This window comes from Tinamus guttatus, unplaced genomic scaffold (genome assembly GCF_059628265.1).
Source record: "Tinamus guttatus ecotype Peru unplaced genomic scaffold, ASM5962826v1 Tinamus_guttatus_pri_ptg000366l, whole genome shotgun sequence".
Classification (NCBI taxonomy): Eukaryota; Metazoa; Chordata; class Aves; order Tinamiformes; family Tinamidae; genus Tinamus; species Tinamus guttatus.
Genome location: NW_028288900.1, coordinates 84,765 through 108,976, shown reverse-complemented (window position 1 = coordinate 108,976; position 24,212 = coordinate 84,765). Strand labels below are relative to the sequence as shown.

The 24,212-nt window shown below is 39.2% G+C and overlaps 1 protein-coding gene across 1 annotated transcript in view; it reads right to left on the bottom strand.

The window, feature by feature from the left end:
- The window catches only part of PTPRK (protein tyrosine phosphatase receptor type K), a gene marked incomplete at its 5' end in the record, with an annotated part of 159,971 nt that overhangs the window by 65,329 nt on the left and 70,430 nt on the right, over positions 1-24,212 (bottom strand). The window contains 5 exons of the mRNA XM_088530310.1: positions 1,410-1,446; positions 4,457-4,730; positions 12,328-12,433; positions 15,352-15,553; positions 16,190-16,299. Of these exons, the coding sequence (XP_088386436.1) occupies positions 1,410-1,446; positions 4,457-4,730; positions 12,328-12,433; positions 15,352-15,553; positions 16,190-16,299 (729 nt within the window). The remainder of the gene's footprint in view (positions 1-1,409; positions 1,447-4,456; positions 4,731-12,327; positions 12,434-15,351; positions 15,554-16,189; positions 16,300-24,212) is intronic.

Sequence of the window (24,212 nt, the reverse complement as noted above, 5' to 3'; positions counted from 1 at the left end):
ATGTGCACGTGGCTGTTATGGCATAGAAGCACATAAGCAACTCCTATCAGGGTTTGTGCTCAGTGGACAGAACATGGATAAGTGGAAGTTAATGTTCTCATAAGCCAGGTGAATTACTTCCCCATTTTGTTATTGCCATCCAGCTAATTTATGATGAAAGAGCCCACTGCTCTCCCTCTGTCACTCTACATTTCTGCAATATTTTGGTTCCCTTTAAGACTCTCCCTTGTCTCAAATCCCAGCAATACATGCTTGTGGTACATAAATATTTGTTCATGCAAATACATTAAATTCAAATATTTGTTTTTGTCCAGTAAACATAAGAAAAATAATGCTGATGTGCTTTTCACAGAAGACAGCGCATCATTTGAACTTCCTGTTTTTCTTAAGCTTTGCTCCCTTGATGAAAATATTAACCAATCTTGAGATTCTACTTCCCAGTTTCTTGGGAAAACATTTTGTTGCCAAAGCCTTATTAGAGACATCAGCTCAAGTTTTAAATTGAAAAAAATAATTGAAAAGATGATGCCAAGATACCACAGCAGTACTTCAAATGCTTGCCTGCTCATACCTCCATGTTGTTTCTATGCTGGCTATTGATATGGAATTAGAAGCAGACAAGGCAGCGATGGGCCTCCACAACACTTGGACCACATCAGCATCTACAGGGCCCATTCTTGTTAATGTTGCTACAGCCTGTCAAACAACTCTAATGTTGTCACGGTCAAGCAACCTTCAAGGAATGGTTATAAATACAGTCCAAGCAAGAGATAACAATAAGCAGAACTACTAAACCCTCATTTGGAGATGAAACAGTATTTCTGGACGAGCGGATGCGATTAACTTGCTGCATATGGGGTCAGTATGATTTGTTCGCACAGCTATGCAGGCAGCCTTAGCCCTGGGCCTCCCTTGCTATTAAAAATGCCAGCCTTCCTCAAATCAACCCCCTATGCCTCGCTGATAGTCTGAGCTGCTACCTATGAAAATTAACTATCATGTCTTAATTTGCACAGGAAAGAAAAAAAGTGAAACCTCTATACCACCAGAGCTCGGAAATAATTTGCTAGCATAACAGTTTAAATGAGGGTGTTCTCCCGTCTCCACTCTGCCTATTTGCCGCCTACTGTGTTCCAGCTGCTTGAAATGAGATTCTCAGAAACACGAACAGACACAAAAAAATGCTTTACTTACTCTGTCTAAATGCTGAGTGTCGCTAGAACAGTACAGTCTTGGCCCAATACCAAAGAATAGTCATGACCCATTGCATCTTAAGACAATCAAGTGGTTCAAAATACTGGGGTGGCACTGGCTCTGGCTCAAACATTTAACTGAAACTGCACATTACATTTTGCTAGTTCCAAAGAAAGCTACTATAACACCTTTGCTTGGAGGGACAAACCTCTTACCTTTTGTAGCTATTCGAACACACTGGGTTTTGGTTTCCTGTTGAGAAGGGAAAATTAAAGAAAATACAGTCAGACCATGTTTGTTTTGTCCCCTTTCCCATTTCATAACTTAGTCCTAGATGTGCTGGTCAAGTGGGGTAATTGAACAAAGTGGCTCGGGCTTTGGGGGCTACAAGTGAGCCAGGCTGAGTAATTTTGCCTTTTACAAAAGCTGCAAGCTGGATGAAACCTTTCTGGACATTGATCTGTGCTAGCCAGGATAATAATGGGGAGAAAAGGTACGGTACAGCCTAGACACAGCAAAATTACAGATAGTTCAAATCTAGTAGAAATTATGCCCATCTGAACACAGAGAAAGGGAGCAATGGAGAGAAGGGGAGAGTTAGTGATCCTGCTCATTCTGAGACACTGAAACTCTGAGCCAGCGCTGACCTCAAACGGTGCCGCGCAGCAAAGGAGATACATTTGCTCAGCACTGTGTCCAAACACATTTGTCCTGCTGCATCCAGACCGCCTGGAGTGGAGTCACCTCGAGCAAGCCGCAACGTGCTCCCCAGTGCTCCCGGGTTTGGTGTTAGCTTAGAAGCAGCTCAGGTAGCTCCTCGCACGCCATACAGTTAATCTGCAGCCTACATAACTTCCCCCAGAAAAATGACTGTAATGTGCTTCGAAAGAACTTGCATATGCAAAGACAATTTTTATATATTTTACTCTATTTTTTCCTCCTTCAGAAGTTTGGGCAGCAAGTGAAACAAATGAACAAATAGAGAAATGATTTCGTTAATGCACATTGGAGGCAAGTTGGGAAAAAAAAATGTTCAGTCATAAATGGGTTTTCTGATCTTTCTGTACAATGTGTACAGAAATTTTAAAGGCAAACTGAAATCACATAAGGTTACGTGAGAGGATGCAGCTGCTGTTATATTAGATCATTCTAACCAATATTAGCATGTAATTAGAAAATTGATAATGACAGTTTCATTCTATAAAAAGTGCTCCCTCCAGCCCTCCCACCCCGTAGCACTGCCTCCTCATATACATTTCCTGGGATCTCGCTCCTCTTGAAGATTGTTGAATAATAGTGCAAATATGTCTATAATGTTTGGTAAACACAGTATGTAAATAATATGCAAAACTAGACCTAGGGACTTCATATAAATAGTCCATGAAGATGAATTTTGCAATCTAAGTGAAAGCCCTATGAAGTTTATCCTGTTAGTAAGGTTACCCTGTGAAGGTAACCTTACCTAACTAGCACCCTCCTCGCTTACTGGATTTCCTTATCCACTTCTGTTCGAAGTGGTTGTGAAGACCATAGTACAGCCCTCATCCCAATTCAACAGATTATTTCACAGAACATACTTTTCTTCCTCTTGCGTGTTTCATGTGATCATATTGGCTACAGTTAAGGCCACACTTAAATGTTTTGCAGCTTGGAGTTTCCTCACTACTGCTATATCCATATCTTGGCAAAAGGCTGGGCAAACCTCCTCCTCGCAAACCTCCCCAGAAACAGAAACCTGATCCAAATTTTTGGATCACACCAGAGAGAATTACATTAGATTTAAATCCTTCCACAAACTGAAATCTAGTTAAAGTTAAAAATAATTTGTTCCTCTGTCACGTTTTACTTATCTGTCAAAATGCAAAAGGAAAACAAGATCAATTCTTGTGTTTAGTATTTTTGTGTCCTCCCCATTTTGCCCTTGGTGAATGAAAAGTCTATTTCTGTACAATTTAGTCTGCAGAATGCCAGCAAGAGCGAAAGGAATTACAGGTAGAAAGTGAGGAAAATATGATTGAGTATCTAACAGTTACCTTTTATTTTCCTTTGTTTGCTTCATATGGGTCTGAGGGTAAGAACGAGAAATGGGAAACTGTCTCTCTCATCAGAAAAAAGTCTCTGATGCTCAAGCAGCTCCAGGGTGGAGTTTCATTTGTTATTGCCTTTTCCCTGTTCTTATTTGAGGCCTGTGCAATTTTCATAACCATAAGGCGAGATTATACTCAAAAGCCTCAATGGCAAAGCCATTTTTTACCTATGATTTGTTTAGCCACAGCAGAAAGCCAAGTCTAAGGGTAAAAATGGCTTCTATTTCTCTCAGATGGCTCTGGTGACTATCGCCTGCTATCAATCTCTCCTTGCATCAGGCAGCTCCTTTCTAACTTGCCCACGTGCTTCATATTGGCATAGTTTGAGAGATAATAGAGCAATTTCCTTCAGTTATCTAAAATATAAATCTAAAATTTAAATGTTTAAATATCTCCAATTTCTGTGCCTGTCACCTTTCCTCCCCTCGCAGATCACTCTCTCCTCTCACCCATTTTTCATTTACAAGAGAAAAATCATTCCAGAGCAGCAGCAGCACGGGGCTTGTGGAGCCGTGTTGTTTTTCATCCCCGGAGCCCACTGCGGTATTTAACCTCCCCACGCTTTTTTCCCCTGCCACATGCATACCAAATCAGCAGCAATACTCAGCACCACAGCTGAAAATGAAGCGCTAGGGAGGTAATGAAGGTGAGCGACAGCCTTACCTGCACTGCACAGTGGGAGTGCAGTGGCAAAGCAGACCTTTTTATGAAGGCTCTTTCAGACATGCTCGTGAGCCTGTGGTTACTTTTGCGCCTTTTTTTTTTTTTTTTTGGGATGTTTGGGGTGAGAGTCTCAAAGTTTGCAACATCTTATTAGCCCCCTGAGCAGCCTGCTTTGTGTTTATCCAGCGGCAACTCCTGCAGGGTGCAAGAACTGAGGGGGTTATTTTCTGAGGAGGCCGCATCACAACAGTGACATTACTTCAGCGCTGCAGAGGACCACTGCTACGAGATGCATTAACGTCTCGTCTAGTAACCGTTATTATGATACAAGAGCAATGTGAAATACGAATGGCGCAATGCCATGTTGTCACTGGGCAGAAGCCAGGGCAGGGGTTAGCACACTGCTCGTGCCAGCACCGGCTGTGACTAATTCATGCTGGCACTAATTCCTAATCGCCACCACAGGCACATCTGTGACTCCGTCCAGGAGGAAGGCACGGGCTGGTGCTTACCTTCTCGACACTACTCATGGCCTGGAAGTAGATGTTGTAGCCTTTGCGAGGTGCCAGCGGTGGGTTCCAGAAGCCCTGGTAGGTCCTGTTGTCACCCACAGTAAAAGGGGCCGGTTCGGGCAGGTTGCCCGGGGGCAGTTCAGCAGCAAAGTAGTAGGGTGATCCTCCGCTAGCAGCATTCTGGTAGGTGACAGGGACTTGGTAGCACTCCATGGCACCCGTTTCTCGCTTTGTTCGGTGCGGGTGCAGCTCCTCAACGACAATCTGGTAGGCGCTGGTGGGACAGAGGAAAAGACAGTCTTAAAGGTCTCCTGAACAGCAGGAGAACAGCAGTACACATATATTCAAAGAACAGCAGTTCAAAACAAAGAACAGCATATTCAAAATCTCCTAACGATTTTGTTTTTTTTCTTGCCTTTAAAGAAACCTAGGAACAAAACTGACTTTAAACTACAATAGATTAAACTCTTTGTCTGCTAATTGGGAGCATGTGAAGCTAGCATTTCCCTTTGAAATGATATTAGAGGCACCTCAGCTTCAAGGCCCAACATAATGACTGCCTCGAGGCTGCGCTCGAAGCACCAATTTGCAGTTGTCATATCATTAGAGACAGAACGTGCTGACAGGCTTCCCCACCTCTTGACCTTGCTGTGGCTTCTATCTTGGCTCAGAGCTATGCAGATCTAAAGTACAAGTGACATGCTGCAATACAGGCACAGATGGACAGAAATCTGTCCATTCCACCAAAATAGGCTGCCTCATTCCTGTACAGTTGTCAATGATAAAATGCTACAAATTGCTGAGGCAGATGGCATTCGGCCTATTAAAACGCCATCCCACCCCCCGCCACGCCTATCTCAAAACGGTCCACGGCTTGGTCACTTTTCAAAATCACCTTCTCAAAATAGAAGAGGTGATTATAATTCCTTTTGCTCCTTCAGGGGAACTACACAACAGCAGTATGTTACCAACTCATTACCAGCTTTCCCTGATCCGCAGAATGCACGGACTGAGAACAGGAGGGAATTTTTCAGTATATAAAAGACGAAAAAAATAGACCTTTTGAGGTTTTAGAGATGGTATGTATATACATGCACACACACACACACACAGAATTTCTCATCTATATGCAGATATATTGGAGGACGCTATCAAAATAATCACCTTGTTAGCAGGATTAGTAAGAAAATATGCATGCAGACAAGACCTGGAGCACTTCAATTAAATTGGCAGAGCTGCCTGTTTTGGTTTTGTTCTAAAGTTTCCTAAACAGGAAAAAAAAAAAAAAAAAAAAAAAAAAAAAAAGGACCAAAGTTCTGGAAGTGCCACTGCACTGCTGCAGGGAACCCTAGAGGCGAAGACAAAGACGGTCCTTCTTTCTGAACTTATGGGGCAGCATTAAATTATTTTGTCAATTTTCTCTGCTACTACTGTTCCAGAAAACCTAATAACTGGCCTGGCAGAGATGAAGTATGATTCTGTGGAATGGAAGAAAGGACAGGAGGAAAAGAATAAGATTTTGGTCTCGCTGCTTTCTCAGGCTGAAAGAGGAAGGTAGCATTACCCTTTGCTGGCAACTAAAAAATTAAGCAGAAAAGTATCTCCCCTTTCAAAGTGTCTAAGAGGAATAGCACAAAGTCACCTCACTTTTGTAACACTAGTTAAAAAAAAAAATGTAAACAACAAAAAGTAATGAGTTAGTTCCAGGGATCTCTGTTTCTTATAACTGTCTGCAAGCAGGACTGGGCTGTAAATCATCTTCTGTGGTAACCTCTGTGCATTAACCATGCCCAGTTAATGCAGTCTGCAACGACAAATCACTTCCGCCTGACCTTGGTGCTCCGGATCTTTCTTGATGCTTCACAATTAATGTGCTAGCAAGAAACGTAAAAGCATCAATACTCTACAAACTTGACAGGATGTAAAATACAAAATACAAAAAACAAACAAACAAACAAAAAAAAACACCTCTTTATAATGTTCCCAGGGATGACATTACATCTGGTGTGCCAGAGATGCCTGAAACCAGACATGGTTAAGATCGCCGCTCTGGCCCGGGCAGCCAACCAATTCAGCGTGCTGGGAACACAAGCACTGTCTTTAGTCCAGCCATTCTGCAGTCATTTTCTTGCGAGCTGCCAAAAGACTCAGATTGACACAAATTCTGCTCTCTGAAGCGCCAGGAGAGCAGGAAACTTGTCATCTGCAATATCCTGCCAGCTTACACGAATAAAGCCAGCAGGGAGAGCGGAAGGACAGGGCAGTATTCACACGTGTCTGAGGCAATCATCCGCTGGAATATACTGGTCTGCCATTCAGCTCAAAAGCTGAGATTTACCATGGATTCAAAACCAAGCTTATCACCTCCTCCCCTTCCTCCCATTTTATAGGGACTAAATGAGGTAGCCTATTAAAAAAAAAAAAAAAGTCTATATATCTTTTACATCTTTTCAAAGATCAAAACAAGCTGAAAATAAAAGATGAAGCCACTGAGAAAAAGTAAATATTAGACAAGTCTCTTTTAATAGCATTCTTTGAAAATATTGCAGCATTTTCTGAATAATGTACGGCACAATTTTAAGCAGAAGGCCTCAGTAAAATGTGAATGTTCCAAAATTCTTTTCAAATGGAGCAACTTTCATAATTTAAATGTGGTCTCATTTAAAAAAAAAAGTCTTCCAAATTAACACTTTTTGGGCCCTAATCTTTAAAACACTACAAAATGTGGAAGAAGGGAAACAAATATGCCTAATGTTAGCTATCTGCAATGATATTATTTTTAGTTAAGGAAAATACCATTCATCCTAAATAAATTTTGTTTTGTAATTAGTAAAAAAAAAAAAAAAAAAAAAAAAAAAAAGGAAATTTTCAAAGGCTCCAAATAGGTATTTTAAAAAATTTACAAGCAGTATTGTTTATATAGAAGTAGAATCTAACCTCTTTGAAAAGGGGCTCTGGCAATATTTTTCATACACCCATTATAGGCCAATAAGGCATATAGGAATAAAGTCACTTATATAAGGGGATCTTTCTGATGCCATCTGCTTAAATTCATTTGCTAACATATTAGTGGTTCCAAAGCAACCTTGTTACTCTATCTACACATAACAGTGTTAGCAAAGGACACTCTAGTATAAGATGTGAAAAAAAAGAAGTCAAAGTTCTTGCAGTTCACCAAAAGGAGGAGCAAATGAGAGAGAAAGAGAGAGGGTTGGAAAACCTGGATGACGATCTTCCTTTTGCTAGATGACTGTAAAAAATCTTGAACTATTGTAAAGAGTAATACAAATACCAGGACCCATTACATAAATTGTGATCATAAACTCCAGAGAGTTGTCTAAGATTGCCAAGAAAGTGGAGAAAGTGTTGAAAAATTAGCAGGCTCTTGAATTGAGATTTGGCATGAATAAATTACTTCTTTGATGTCAAAATGTTTCTCTTTACTTAAGAAAACCTGCACATGGCCTCCCTGTTGATAAAAATGATCAAGAATAACCTAAAAAGACCCTGCCAACCAATCTTAACCCCTTCTTTTCTTACATCCCTAAAAAGACAGTCTTTCAAACAGACATGGTAGTGGTGAACACATATTGTTCGTACATGGGCCTTATTCTGACCAGAATTCCAGATGGAGATTTCCATCCACATGTGCAGCAAAGATGTAGCACCCTCTCCTTCGACATGTGCCAGACTGACCAACAACCCAAGGTACAAGCTGAGCTCCTGGAGGTCCAACTGACCAGTACGTTTTAGTTTCTCCCAGCTGTAGTCCACAGAATTAGGCTTGTCGTAAAATGAAAACAGACCGAGTATGCATATAGGGTCATAGGAAGCACATTCCCAAACAAATAGGAAATATGTTTCATTACTGAAAAGTCATTCTAAAATAACTTATTCTAACATTCTGGACTAAGCTCTTCATAATTTGTATATGCAGTAGAATTTGAAAACAGGATGCACATGATTGATTGTTTTGCTGGTGCTCCCTTGGGTTCCTTCAGAAAAAGTGCAGTGACAAATCATATCTTCAAAGGAATCCCTGATGCCCCTGATGGGGACCTGCTCCACTAGAGTGATATAGGCACAGCACACACTTCACGATAAGCCTGAGCCACCCAGCTCAGCCTCCCTTTGTATTTCTAGCTTGTAATTTGGTTTGAAACTTCAGGAGGTCATAAAGAAAACCACAGATTGCACACTAACATTTGACAGGCGAGATATGATTATCACCATGTTTGCAATCGTGGTGACAGTGGCATGGAGTGCCTTAAAGAAGAGATTGACAGCCACCCATAGCTTTCATGTGGGTTAAGGAGCATCAGTTTCCTGGGAGCTGTCTTAATGCTGAGGTACAATAAAACCTGAGCACAGCATAATCCTGTTTGTAAAAGCAAAGTAGTACCAGACTACAAGCTTTCTGTTTGTTTGTTTGTTTTAATACAAGCCTACTGCTATGAGACAAAGTGAGCCTTTAACCGTCTACAGCTTGAGGGATTTAGAGGCCAACGTACAAATAAACCTCTTCAGTAAGACAGCTTCCTCAGCTTGATGTTAGAAACCAAGACTTGAGTCCCTTCTCTACTCGGTCACAGAAGCAGGCATGGAGACACATTTCCTTCCACCTTCCTTGTAACTCTCCTTACGATGTAAGGATAGGCATGTTGTGGAAACACCACTGGAGAGTGGCTGGAGTGAAGTTTTGCTAAAAGTGGTCGTAAAGTTTAGTGAAACCCATTGAATCAATTCAGGATTTCAGTGGATTTCAGAGGCTACATTTCTCTCCCCTTTAGAGATGCTGCTGAAATGTAACAGACTGCAGCACGAATAACTTCAGCAAAGGGGACAAGGTAAGGCCCTACACACATGCCTGGAGCATCCGTCTCCTTTGCAGTAAAGGATAAAACAGCTGTGGGTCATAGCCTTGATTTTCAGAGTCTTTCTGGATTAAGATCATTGTTTAACCTGAAAACCAATCCAAACCATGAATGATGGTCATAAAAGCAATGAAATTGGCTGGCTTGCTTTTCTGCAGCTTCAGTCGGATAGAATCCTCAATGTGAGCTACAGTTTTTAATTTCTTTATTCCATAATTACTTTGACATTTGTGCAGAGAAAGAGAGATGACTTTGTTTTGATGAGGAGAGAAAGGTTTTCACACAGCTTTGATGCACGTTGAAAACTAACCTTTTTTATTTTGTGGTTTGGCTACACCCCTTGACAGTAACCAACACACTATATGCATTAACAGCATTTGGCAATACTCTGAAAGAAAAAAACTTTTATACTCCTTTTCTGTTTTTTTTTTTTCATTTAAGTATGTAAAATGCATATATAAACTGTAATTTTATACAGTATCTGCCTGTTCTATATCATATCAGTACACTGTGCTCTGCTGCTGAAAAATAACCTCCAAAAAATCTTTCCTAGCTGGCTTTGCTCCTGGGGCACTTGTTATGAGTATACAAAGTACACAAGCTAGGAATGTAGAATAGAACTATATTGTTTGTATATGAAGCATTACTCTCCCCCATTTTTATACTAGAGGTCAAATCTTACCTCTCAGGCAAGAAATACATCATTCTTTTTACCCTCTTAGTGTTAGCTAAGTATTTATAAGAATAATGTTTTACTGAACAGAGTGTATTTTATATATAAAATGAATATGGCTGTAAGACTAACAACTCATGAGGGCCATAATATAACTCTGGTTTTAATTCTGGTTCTTCTTCTGCGCACAGCGAACCCCTTTCCACATACTGTCTGGAGAGCACCTCCATTAGATCAAGTCTCCATGATAGTCTCAAGAGCTCCATGATAGTCTCTGGATAGTGCATGTTGTCTCTAGTTTAACACAGAGATGTCCACTCTCTAATCTAATTGAGTGCTAAAACTATCTGCAAATTCATTACGGTATTTGTTTTAAGAATAAAGCTCAGCTCTCTGGTTATGGTGTAGGATTTATTTCCTTGCCCTCCACATATTAGTAATTTCATGGAATAATCTCTTAGGAAATAGTTAAAGTGGAAAGGAAGGAAGAGAGATAGAAAGACAGACACTTACATCTTGGAAAATTTAATCAAAACACTAGTTACTAATACTCTATCCAACTATCTCTGTTAAACTATCAGATAACTTCATTCACATCCTTTCTCCCTTAGTCTCAATGACGAAGTGAGGTTGTGTGACTGAGGAGGCTGTAAAGAAGGTGTTGAGACGTGAAGTGTCCTGGTACCGGTTTGCTCTGCTGTCACTGACTTTCTGGCAAGTAGACTGGAGGTGCCAGAGTCTAGTGACATCCTGTCACTTGACCAGTCTGTGACAGAAACCCCCTCAGGGCAAAAACCTAGGATGGGAAATTCACCCTCTTTGGTCCCGATTAGAAATAGGCAGTGTATTTCTTGAACAGGAACAGTTTGGGATATGGCCAGTAACTATATACCTGGAACATTTTAAAAGCTCATACAGAAGAGCAGTGAGTTTAAGCAGCTGCATAACTTGGGTGCATTTTCAGATCACAGGTCTGGTTTCTACTGTACCAGCTCCACACAAGCCCTTGTTTAGGAATTTAAGGACTGCACTCAGTGCAGCATTTTAGCATTCCTCACACCAAACAAAACAAAATAAAACAAAAACAAACAAAACCCTTAAATTTCCTCTTGGGTAATCTTCCAGAAACTAATGATATATGGGCTTACAAATTTATTTATGAATATAAAAATTCAATATCTCCTATAAAGGAGGTGAATCTGGATGATCACTTAACATGGAATAAAAATAAATAACTTGGTCATATGCTTGGTCATAATGCTCTCTCAAATGAAACCTCCTTATGCTCAAGTGTCTGTGTACTCAGGTACCTGAAAAGCTGAAATATTGACCTATAAGACAATGTAGAGTAGGTACAGAAAAATGACTATGGGAATGTGACTCAACCCCGTGATACCCAGGTAAAACATACAGTCCACTTAATAAAAATAGAGATGAGAATCAGTTTATTTTCCTATACTTTAGGGCTTAGGCACACTACTTAACATCAGCTGAGCCATAAGTGACTTACATAACACAGGATGAAATGCATTAGCCTGTGTTTCTCCGAAATGTCACAGGCTAAGAGCATGAAAATGTTCCAATACTCTGCAGTTAATTAACCCCCAGTTAATGCGTCCTGTGGCTGAATCTTCCTGATGCAGCAGCATCAGCAAAACAAAGGAAATCAAATAACATCACAAACACTTTGCACTAACAAGTAGAAGTAAAGAACAGGATGTGGATTATTCTTTGCAAACAGAATTAAATTCTCTCTCTATAGAGAGTAGAAAGGGAAACACCCCTCAAAGTTAACATGAATGAAACATTTTAATGTGATTATGAGACATGCCAAATAAAATTTAATAGCTTGCTATGTAATTTTTAATAAGAAGCACCCCAAGAGAAGAAAGGTCAAACAGTTTGTATTCATCACTATTATTCTGCCATTTCTTCTGAGCTTCCAATTTTCCAAATATACATATATGCTATAAAATAGCTGATTTGAAGTCCTGGAGATTCCTCTCCAGGAATTTTCAAATCCACTTTCTGATAAATACCTTTCAACCTCATATTTCAGTGACACCAAGAGAAAGTAAAATGAAGTGATAATGAATAGGGGGTGATCCTGGGGCCCTTAAATCAAACAGGACAGACAGTTAGATGATTCAAGGCATGCATATCTTTAAAAACCATACAGAACCTTCTCTTATTAATTACAGGTCTATTGGTAGGCTCAGGCTGGATAACGACAGTAATGGCGAAGGAATATTGCTTGGAAGTGAACAGCCTTGTTAAGCAACATATGACCAAATGCAGAATCTTTTGCATGTTTTTATTTTTACCTGATAGGGGCACCTTTGGCCTGTGCTGGTCTCAATAGTACAGTTATTGTGGTCGCAGTTTCATTGAGAGATGCATCGACTCCTTCATAATCCGGTAAGGTGGGAGCTGATTCAAGGTGAGCATCAAGGAAAAGAATGAGAAATCAGTGAAAACATTTGGAATTTTCATGAGATTTTGATTGTTCACAGAACTGCACAAAGTCACGATCTTCATCAAGTTTGAGTCTTTTTAACAATTTTCCAGGCACAACGTTTCAGTAGCGCATAACTGAGACGCCGCGAGCAACTGATAACCCCTATCCTGAACTATGCTCACTCCAATCATTAACCTATTAAGCTAGACAGGTGTTTTAAAGGATAGAAATAGAGGGAGGAGGTGACTGCAAAGGGAAACCTGAAACAATAAAATCCCATTTTTGCCTCTTTCTGTGTACCTTTCAAGCAAGTATATTCACTGTCTTCAAAATCCACCTCCGCTTCTTGCATTTTGGATTCCCCAGCAATTTAGGCACCTTTCGTGTCTCATTTTAGCTGACAAGAGACACCAGACCAATACCTACTGCACTGCAGGAGAACTAAGCAGTAACAGATGTGCATCTGTGGATTAACATTAGACGAGTGAGTCTGTTCCCAGGCCCATTTCTCCTTCCTGTTCTAACCAGGATGACAGATCTGTTCACAACCCAGCCAAGGGTCTTAAAAAATCGCCCACAACAAACCCAAACTAGAAGTATTCAGAAACTAATTTTCTAGTGGAAAGGCTGTTAGGTCTTCAGGGCAGCAATATTTGTTGCAAGTTGGATGGCTGGGGTAGCTGATATTTTCAGCTACCTAACTTTACTCTGATGCTGAAAGACCATCACAGCCATTAATGGCAACTCTATTGCTAATGTCATCTCTAGTGCAAGGAAAGAAGGAGGATTTTCCATGATTCAAAAAATAAGATTTCTGTTGAAAGCTAACTTTCAAAAAGCTTCAAAACGTACTGCATTTTTTTAGCATGTCGATGCACCCTTATAGTTTATCGATGATACCACTGTATTTTAAAATGAACACCAAATAACTTTACTAGCAGGATGCCAATCATTTAAGCTATCATAACTTGAAGATAATATATCAATAGATAGAAGAGCAATGAAAGGTTAAAAGCAGTGCTTCATTAGTCCAAATCCCAGACACACAAAAATTTTGTTCTAATTTCAGGGAATCTTGTTATTTACAAAATTTGCAATTATTAATTACTAAGTAGTACACCATGGTCACTGCAATCATGCTAATCACTTGCCAGTTTGGTTAAAAGGAATTTCTTCACTCCTCATTAAAATAAAGAGCTTCCAGAAAATCATACATTGTAAAAAGTATCAGTTGTGCAGAGCGATATTAGACAACAGTTTGTGATAAAGCAAGATGAAAAATAACAGGGTGAAATTCAGATAAGAAGAATGCCATAGCCCACTTTGAAGCTTCCCTAGTATTAATTGTATTTTAATACAATTAATATGGCCTCATGCTGTGTCTGGGAAATGCAGCAGACTAGATTCTGGAAATACATATCAAACGCCCAAAATTTCTGGCTGGAAAGAAAGAACATATTTGAGGAAATCTGAATACGCTGTAACTCTAAGTAATCCAAACATGTTGAGGTGCTTATTTCTCAAAACAGAGATATGGCTGGCCAACAAACATATTATCAAGATATTACACACAGTTACAGTTTTTCCCTACAAAGAGGATCAACTGCATAGTAAGATGACATGTATGCAATCTACATTGCCATTATCAACTCCTGACGTTCTCCAAGAGTTTGCCATCTAGAATTTAGCATGAGGAAACAGAAGCTCATGACAAAAATCAAAATAAAATACTAGATTTCAAAATAGTCTAATTGCTCAGGGAAAAGAAATGTTAGGTTTTTAGTCACGTTTTTCTGTGGAATGGGTTGGGGGAGGAAAACCTAATACTCCAGGATGGAATCCCATCGATTGTTCCAGGCAGCAACAACCATAGATTTTAATTTGCTGTATTCTTCAATGTAGGAAGTTGCACTTTAAGTTTTCTCACATTTTGACTCATGTGAATATTTTTGGAAACCTGGTAAGGTGACTATGTCAGTAGGGTTTCCCACAGAAATGTTAGATATATTCCGATACACTATTAATCTCTCTTTCTATGAAAATTTAAGTCTCCTTATGGTGGGTAATAAGCAAAATAGCATGCTTGGTGCTGTTCGTGGTTTTAAATGACTTCCTTCTCCACTATCTGCCAAGTTCTGGAGTCATTATGTCTCGCTGTCATATTAGCAGAATCTCCAGATACAGCACCGACTTAACTACTGCTATTACTTACATAAGCTATCAGTTTATTCTTTGAAAACAACACAGAAATTCAACAAAATAAAAATACTAAAACATTCCATGTGTCTTTCATTTCCTAAAATTTTCAGTACATTTGTGTGAAGCATCAATCTTGTGATGTGTGCACAAATGTACACATTGCTTTGTAAAAAGTATCAGTTGTGCAGAGTGACACTATACAATTGCCCAGCATAAAGCAAGAAAACGGAATAAAAGCGTGAAGAAGCAGATCTATATGAGTCTGGTAGCGGATTCAGACTTCCTGCCAACCTCCCAATTACAGCTGCTTGCTGTAAAGTGGTGTCACCTTGAGTCAGTTCATTTTCTGCATCTCTGCAAAACAAACCTAATACTTAGTAATTTATAGAGTGCTATAAGTCTCAATTAGTTAAGGTTTGTAAAACACTTCGAAATCTTTGAAAACAGAGTATTATACAAAATCAAACATTCAAAAACTATGGGCTCACAGTTTCCACTTGATGATTTCCTAACTCCCGTCAGGAAAATGCCCTCAAAATAATTTTGCTAATGTTAAAACTATTTTCAGAACACAATAGGCTTTTTCTTTTAAATCACCTCATTTTTTAAGTCTTACCAAAAAAAGCTTGTAAAATCAGTGAACATTCTCCCCTCCTCCTGCCCTTGTTTATTACCTTTTTTATTTACTTACCTGAAATGTTGGTTGTGACATTGATTGTGGTTGCTGGTCCGAACCCTTTGACGGTGCTCGCGCGGATAAAGAACTGGTAGGTGGTACCAGGGTGCAGGTGTGAGAAGACGTGGTGTGTGCTGTTCCACAGCTTTGACACCGTTTGCGGAGGCCCTGCAACTGGAACTGCCGGATCAAATGATCGTATACTGCTATAGCTGACCTGTAGAAATAATAATTCCTCCAATTTTGTTGCAGTTTTCATCACAGTATGATTAAGTTAGTTCAGATGGGAAGGAGAAAAAAGTCATATGTTCACCTGGCTACATAGCTATCTTGGTGCTGCTCTTCAATTTGTTTTTTTTTAAAATATTTCCTTCCAGTCTCCTGCATAGGTCCCCAGGAGACTCATACATTAAATACTTTCTAAACAGAATATATGCACGTGTTTTCTTGACAATTGATTCCTAAATATCTTGTAAAGCCTAAAAATCTAGTATCAGATCTAATCATTTTCTTACTTTTTGTGCAACCTTTCCCTCCAACAAATAAATTCCATAGATCATGGCTGCCATGGCTCTGCAAGGTTATATATTAATAACACAGGCTTTTAAAATTAGCATCTCACGCATGGATTGTAACATTCGTTACACTCAGATGCTAAAGCTATTTGACAAGGTCAGCCAACATTTGCATCGTAATTATGAGTTTCGAAATCCTAGTCACTAGGGAATTCCAGTCCTCTCTAACTGGTAGTAGCATATAATTTAGCAGCCTGCCAACAGAGCGTAGACACCCACCATGAGCCACCTTTCTCCTTCTCCCAGCTCTACAGCACGCTCGGGGGCTGTGCTCTTACCTCGTACTGAGTAATGATGCCATTCGGATCCATGGGTTCCTTCCAGTTGAGGAAGATCTTATCTTCAAAAGGAGTTCCCTTCACTGACTTGGCAGGGATGGGGCCTGGCACTACAAACAAAAACAAAACTTTAGCAAAATAGGAAATTCAAGAGACAGACTATCTAAGGAGATGGCAGTGCATCCTATGAAAACCAAAAGCCAACACGGATCAATTCTTATTATCATCCATTCGCATGTGAAAGAGAGGGGTAGAGGCTATGAAAATGCACATCAAAGAGGATTTTGTCATTCACCGAGCAGAGAGAGCATGAAGTTGGAATGTTATCCTCAAATATGGTTTTCAAAGACTTTATGCAAAGTCAAAGCTTCTTGTAATATTGCCAGGGGAAATAGTTCAGGCTAGATTATGACTTTAGGTGTTCAGGGAACATCGCTGAATTCTGTAATAAGCACATCTAAGGACAAGCACTACATGGTTTTAAAATCCTTTTAAAAAGAAAAATCAAAGGTCAGGACAGCACATGTTATACAGCATCTTCCAAATGAGAGAGACACTCACAAAACAGTTTCCAGCCACCTTGCCTTCTGATCTGTTTTATTAAAAAGAAATCTTTGTTTAGAGAGGGGGGCTGGAAATGGAGAGGGCACAGCAGCTCAGCTGCCACTTCTTTCAAGGACTAAAATGTTCATGCGGCAGAAGGATCAAAACTGCTTACTTCAAACCTTTCAAATAAAAACTATTTTCAAAGCTTTGAACTGAACCACATTAAGATGACCCTACTTTCTTATTGTAATGTAACCAATGTCCCTGGTGTAATAAAAAGTTTAAAATGTCAGCACAGGCTTCCTTGCCTGAATGATTCACTGTACCTGGAAATCTCATCAGCACCAGATGGGAGCACTTTGCTAGCTCCCGTTTCACCTTACAAAATATTTCTTCCTATACATATGGCTCCTTTTTAATCACAGCAACTTGCATAGATAAGACTCAGTGCATTTAAAACAAAAACAAAAAAAAAAAACAAAAAACAATTGACAACAAAAATCCCTACATAACAAATACCTTTCTCCAAAAAGTCAAATTTCCTAAACCTGCAGTCTTTCAACGTCTTTGTCACCTCTATTTAAATATGGAGACAATATTTCTCTTCCTTTCTTAATTAGTTTATTTTCTTCAATGCAATCTTCACTGAGCCCCATATGTGATGTTTCCTGGATATTAGTTTTCAAAGCATACTGAAGTTTCATAAAGAGCAAAAATAACAATTATAAAAGCACTAGATGAAAGGAAGTGCAAGGCACTGTATTAGCAGCACCAAGGACTGAGTGGTCTGTCCCAGTAGTAGGATTTATTTCCATGTATAAGAAACTATAAATGATGAGCTGACCCCTGATACAAGTAACATAATTTGGTACATTAATAATAAATTCACAGAGTCAAAGAAGCCCACGAGCAAACAGATGAGAGCTTTGCAGAAACTGTTCATCCATCTGTCAAGCAAAGACCGGGGAGAAGCTAACTAAAATCATACACTGCTGTTTTTCTTCAGTGTATTGATGCCAAGCTGGCGGTAGGTAAGGGCTGCTATGCCATGACAGCCCCTCTGTGCTGGTTGCTGCTTCACTGTTTTCCTTTCTACAGCACAACCAAGATATGCCTATTCTCCAATGCACATACATTTTCCCCACAAGATGTACATGTGTTTGCATGTGCATGTATGCACCTGCGTGTGAGAGGGCATACAAACGGATTGGGACGTACAGAATATGGCATTCGCTATTACAACTTGTTAAACCACTTGAAGTAAAAAAAAAAAAAAAAAAAAAAAAAAAAAAACAGTTTTCTCAAAAACCCACAAAACATTCTTTGCATGTTGCTTTTTTTTCAGCTGAAACCGAGTGCGGGGCTACATGAGTCTTGGGGATGCATGAAGGCTACATTTCTGTCTAAAGATCCCAGTGGGAGAAGCCTGCAGGCTCATCACATCGCATGAGCGTGCACTCTTCTGCACTATAAAATTCCTTGCTTGTGGCAGCAGCAATGTTAAACTGACTGGAACTACGCGATCCCACTTAGTTTCATGCTTCTCTTCCCACTGGCATAAGAAGGGCACAAGACGAAAAACTAGTGCAATGATGATCAACTTGCTGGCAATCCCAGGAAAAATAAGGTCAGAAAGTAAAGGAGAGGGAAATGCCCAAGAAGAAAGAACAGTAATTCCCACATACCTCACCTCTACCCACAAGTTCACCAAAAAATGAAGCTTGGGATCAACTGAAACTGTTCAAGAGTCCTATTGGAATTATAAACAAAAGATCAAGTGCCTAGAGAGACAGGAATGAAAAGTTTCAGTTTAGTTTGAAGGAGACATTTTGGCAGGTCTGAAATTACTTCCTTCCATTTCTCAGTTCAGCTCAAGTAAAAATCCCTTTTATTTGAAGTTTTACCAAAGGGACACAGGGAAGGGAGGAAAGTGAGAAACAGAAGAAAAGGAACCTGCTCACAGGACACAGCATCTGTGGGCAAGTGCACGGACTTATCAGCCTGGTTAGTCCAAGTAACACCCAAGCCCGTCACATTTATTTTTTTATGTCTTTGACCTCAGGGCCTGTATTAGTTACACATAGAAATACTAAGAAAAAAAGGGTTAAAGCATAAAAAAGAGAGAGAGACCAACAACATAACCTTTGGGCAACATTATTTTGAAAACTCCAAATGATTCTTTCCACTTAGGCAGCCATTCCCATCTATTCCCTAAGACTCCTGGAGGGACCGTAAGGTCTCAAGAAATAACACCAAGCTTCATATTTCAAAGGCAGCGCTAAAAGCCTTCACTTTTATATAATATTTAGCAAGCACTCAGGTGACAAGCAGTTAGGTAAACATCATCTTTCTTTTGCTAAAATCTTCCAGAAGGCTCATCACAAATAGCCCAAAAGTTACAGAAGGCTTTCCAGAGAGTTACACATGCCTGGCCCAAGCGCCCTGGCCAGCTGAGCTGCCTGGCCAGCTACTCTCTCCTTTCAAAGCAGCTTCGGCCCTTGTAGTTATGAACAGGACACACTAAATTAACACACGGAAGACTACTGAGAGTGTGTATTAACGTGAAGTACATGACCTAAGATTCCATATCAATGGCCAGTTATCTGAAAAACTGAAAAAAAAAACTCACCAAAAACCTAAATAGCTTTTACAGGAGTCAAAATCTAAACTTTTGGCCTGTGAGCCACTTCTTCAAAAAGATTCTGGTCTCATTGATTTTCTTTCCACCTACTGATCTTACAAAGTGCAGCTCTCTACCTCTCAGCGACACTAACAGGGCATGCTCTTGCTTTGATATGCACTACCCTGCGTTAAACTTCCAACAAGCCAAGATTTACACATATCTAAAAAAATGAAATCAGTTAGGCAGGTTTAAGTATATGATGATTTTTCACAGGAGATTTTGAACTTAAGTAAGAAACGTGTGGTTTTTTTCCCCTAAAGAAATATATATGCGTATGATATATAACACATACAAAAATAACATAAAACAAGTTCAAAGGGAATTTCAGCAGCGATTCACAGTGAAAATATCACAAGTCCTTCTTTCATGATTTACATGCATCTCGAGGGCCCTTTTAATGAAGCTATATATTTGTATAGCGAATAGCTGATAATCTTTTTTTCTATGTACATGTAGTATGGTAAACTTTTACAAATACCATGCATAATAAAGTCACAATCCATCAATCTGACATTAGACCAATTCATTTTAGAGCAATAAATTTTTGCATTAAATTATGTCATAGCCACAAATAAATTGTTATTCACAAATAGTGTCAGCTAAAGCTTGTTCTGCACTAGCTTAACAGGGAATTTATATTACAGAACATTACTTCTGGAAGAACAATGTATTAACTGACACCAAACACTATAAAAACGGATTTATATTGCTTCAGTTTTCCTGCTACAAAATAATGAAAGTGTATGTAAACAGTGTATTTTTATTATTATTATGCACTGTGAAAGCCATGCAGAGTGTTATTACGCTCTACAGCGAAGGCTGTATGGAGATATATGCATAGTTATAGTGGGAAAAATTCCTTTGTGGTACTCAAAAAGTGTATCAGCAAGAAACTTACAGCCCTCTTCTAAAGGAGGATGTTCAATCTGGAGAGAAGGTAAAAGTCAGCTTGTTCTACTGCTTAAGTGTTACAGGCAATTAAAATGGCTCACCATTACACATGCTTTTTCCATAGTCAGAGGTGAAAAAAGCCAGGATTTACCATTGTAACTTTATGATGTTTCATAATTCTGGCAAAAAATAGATATAAGGGGGGTTGGACTAGAGGATCTCTAGAGGTCCCTTCCAACCTTAACCATTCTATGATTCTATGACAGGGAAATCTTACATAATAAAGAAAATAGAATAAATTCAGGATAGCTCTGTGAGACATTAGTAGTCTTTACCATAAGCATATTTATACCAAAGGAGGTCATAAAAATGAGTTCTTCAGAAAACACTCGATTTGCACCATCTGCAGCGGAGTACCCTGCTATCAAGAAGGAAGCAGGCTGAATACTAACAGTGTCCCTAAGCACATATACATGGCCCCTCTGCTCTCTGGTACATGTCGGGTAGCTGAGGCTTCCCCTCCCATAGCTGGTCCCTGGGAGATGGCAGTGCCAGAGGCTGGGATTGAGCTGGGCTGCCTGGGCACAGGGAAAGCCCAGAGTAGGCTGTGGTGCTTGGGGACACTGGGGACACTGCCCGAATCCATCAGCATTACCCAGTGTTACAATTTGCCTATTGAAACCCGCGCTGACTGGCTTATGCCTGTGACTTTCCAGGCTGTAAGACCTTCCATACAATACAAAATGATTATTTTAACTAATGTAGCTGCTTAAACACTCACAACCAAGCTATTAATGAAGCTAAATGACAGTGGTTAATTAGTCTCAGAGGTACCAGGGACTAACCACAGATAATAGTATAAACGTCAAACAGGGATAAATCCTTCAGGTTTGGGTTTGCTGAATTCCAGGACCTAATCACCTAAGCCTGAAAGGAGATTTTTGTTTAAAGCTGCTTCATCCTAAATGCTGGCTTCTGTCCTCCTCATTCCTGGAATTTGAACATGTTTAGCCATTTAGGGACAAGATAACATTACATACTCAGAAAATGGCAACCTTACGACTATTATAAAAATTCAATTCAGTTCAACAGCTGATGCTATTTTCAACCAGCACATAGGTTGGAAATATTGGTACTTACTAGCAGGCACATATATAAACCTTTTTTTCCATGACAAACTACTTAAACAAATAGCCACTAATTCTGCCTGTTTTCAGGCATTGTTACATCAAACACACCATTTCAAAAAAAAGAATTTCATAAACAATATCACTTCTTCAGCTATAAAGTGTAATACAAGTGTCTAACGGAAATCAAAGGATGAAGTTGTTTCAGGCAGCATAAACAATTGTGTTACAGGCCCAATTCTCCCTGAACTATTAATATAAAACCTAACTTGTATATCTAGTGTCTACAGCACATTTAAACAGCTTATTTAATTTGTCATTCATTCAATGACACCTTAAAATACACTTCTGACTGACTTGAACAGTTAATAACTACAATATTTTTCTTACTTTTTCTCAACTCATCTATTTAAATATCTCCAACAAAAACTTGCTTATTTTGTCTTAATCTGATAGCAGAGGATAGTTACTGGGCTGTCTCAAAGAACATTTTCTAGAGAGATCATCCTTAACAGCAATGCAATACCAAGTAGATGTTTTGCAAGGCAGAAAAAGAAGAACAAATTAATTAAAACTAGCATGTGACTGAAGTAGCTCTTGACTTTGCTCTACTGTATTTTTGTGAAGAGCTCATGTGTCTGCAGTCACTTTTGTTCTCCCAGAATTATACTTCCTTAGCAAATCTTACCTACCCATCACCTACCCCTGAAAAAAAAGTAATAATGGGGTTACTTTCATGCACTGAAAGAAAAATAGGTTATACTGGCTCATTAATGGTATTAAGTCATTTATGATGAATTTCTGATTGGTAGTGCTAACGATGTAAAGCTTCCTTCCTTATTATACTGATATTACTGATATTATTTTTTGCAACTGGTCATGACAGGTAGGTCACTAGTTTTCCCTTTTTGGCCAAGGACTAAGGTCAATACCCTGATTGAAGACATTTACGGACAACTGAACATTGTTTTTTCTTTTTGTGTTTGTTTTCCAGAGTTTCAAATTCAAGGATTTCTCTTTATTAACTGTATCCATATGTCACCCTTTCCCCAGTAAAATTAGGATACCATACCCACTTGACATCCATGCACCTGTCACTCAGCTAGATTAGTTACTTATTTTTGAGACAGTTTGACATTTTGAGAAATCTTTGTAGCCCTCCTTTACTGCGGCAGACATCCTGCCTGTTCATCTTGCTGCATTAACTTTTCTCCCAAGTGTGCTATTTTTGTTACTTTTACAATGCTACTAGTAGAATTCTACATCTATCTTTTTCCAAAGTTCCTTGAAGCATTTTTGTTTGTTTGCGCCTCCTTAGATCAAAACATTTTTTCTATCCCAATACTTTCCTGGGGTGCCAGAACTGCTTGAAAAATAATAAAGGAAACAATATTTCTCACAACAAATGCTGAGCTGAATGTAAAAAAAAAATATATATATAAATATATATATATGCACACACACACCCATATATGTTTTTTTTTCCCCAAAGGGCAGCTTACAGCCCTATTTTCAAACAGAAAAATAGCGTTTTTGATCAATTTTCATAAGATGTCCCCTCCTGCATTTTGTTGGGGGCATTTCCTTTTCATACGTTGAAACAGTATATAAAGTGTTTTACTTTTTTTGTTTTCATTCTGCAATAATAATATTTCCCCTTTCCTCTGCTGTTTGCCAGAATGACAACATGTCTGGAATTTTCCCAGGACTATGAGTAATGGCAGGGTGGGATACTTGGTGTTTTAAACCCGACATTTAACTCGGGATATCTTGACACAGAGCAGAATGAGCTCAGACACATCAGGAAGCCTCATTTGTGTTCAATGAGTTTGTCCTTTGGTGAAGACCAAAGCTCTGGTATACTTTAAGCACAGTAATGGGTACTTATCCTATTACAAGTAAGTTTTTTCAATTAGTTGTTTGCCTGCTGTCACCTGACAGGCTCCTTTACCAGTTATAAAATCATCACTGAATATCATGAGTTTCAGCATTTGCTTTCTCCACAGCTAATGTCTCTGGAGCTAATATCACTATTCCTGTTAATCCACAGTCTTTGCATCTGTTTCCCAATTAAAATTAAGGAAGTATTTAGTTGATTTAATTCCATTTACCTTTAATTCCATTACCAAGACCACTGCTCTTAGAAAGGATGCCTCCGAGTTGGGAAGACCCTTGTCAACACACCATCTAAGACTGCGCGCGCCCCACTCATTCCCACAAAATGATAAATTCTCTGCTGCTTCATGCTTCTTTCAAAAGGCCAAACATGGTCTTTGCCCAGCACATATGCCCCCTCAGGTTGTGCAAGCCCTCCTCTCTTTTTCCTTTATCAAGTCCCTCAGACACTGTCAGCCTCCTATATAATACAGTATGAACAGAGGAGTGCTCGTCATGGACAGACGCTCCTGAGTCTTTGGGTCCTCAGAAAGAGCTTTGTTCCGAGTCTCAGCAATGGTGTGCTCTCTCCCAGAACGGAAAGATCATGCTTTTAATAATACATCACTCAAGAGTCTCATATTTATGTGGAATACAGGCCTTCTCAAATTGCTATAATACACTTTAAAAATTAATTCCATCTATCCAAGCTAAATAAAAATACTTAAATCTACCAAGTATTCTGAACTAGATGTGCTCAGAATGGAGGCTATTTTCAGGCTGTCTGATTTTTTCCTGGCTTTGCTTTCTTGCAGATATTGAATTAAGTGCTATTAAAGCCTTTCTTCAGCTGTCACTCACAGTGCCAAAGGTCCGACGCAGAGCTTGAGAAACATTTTCT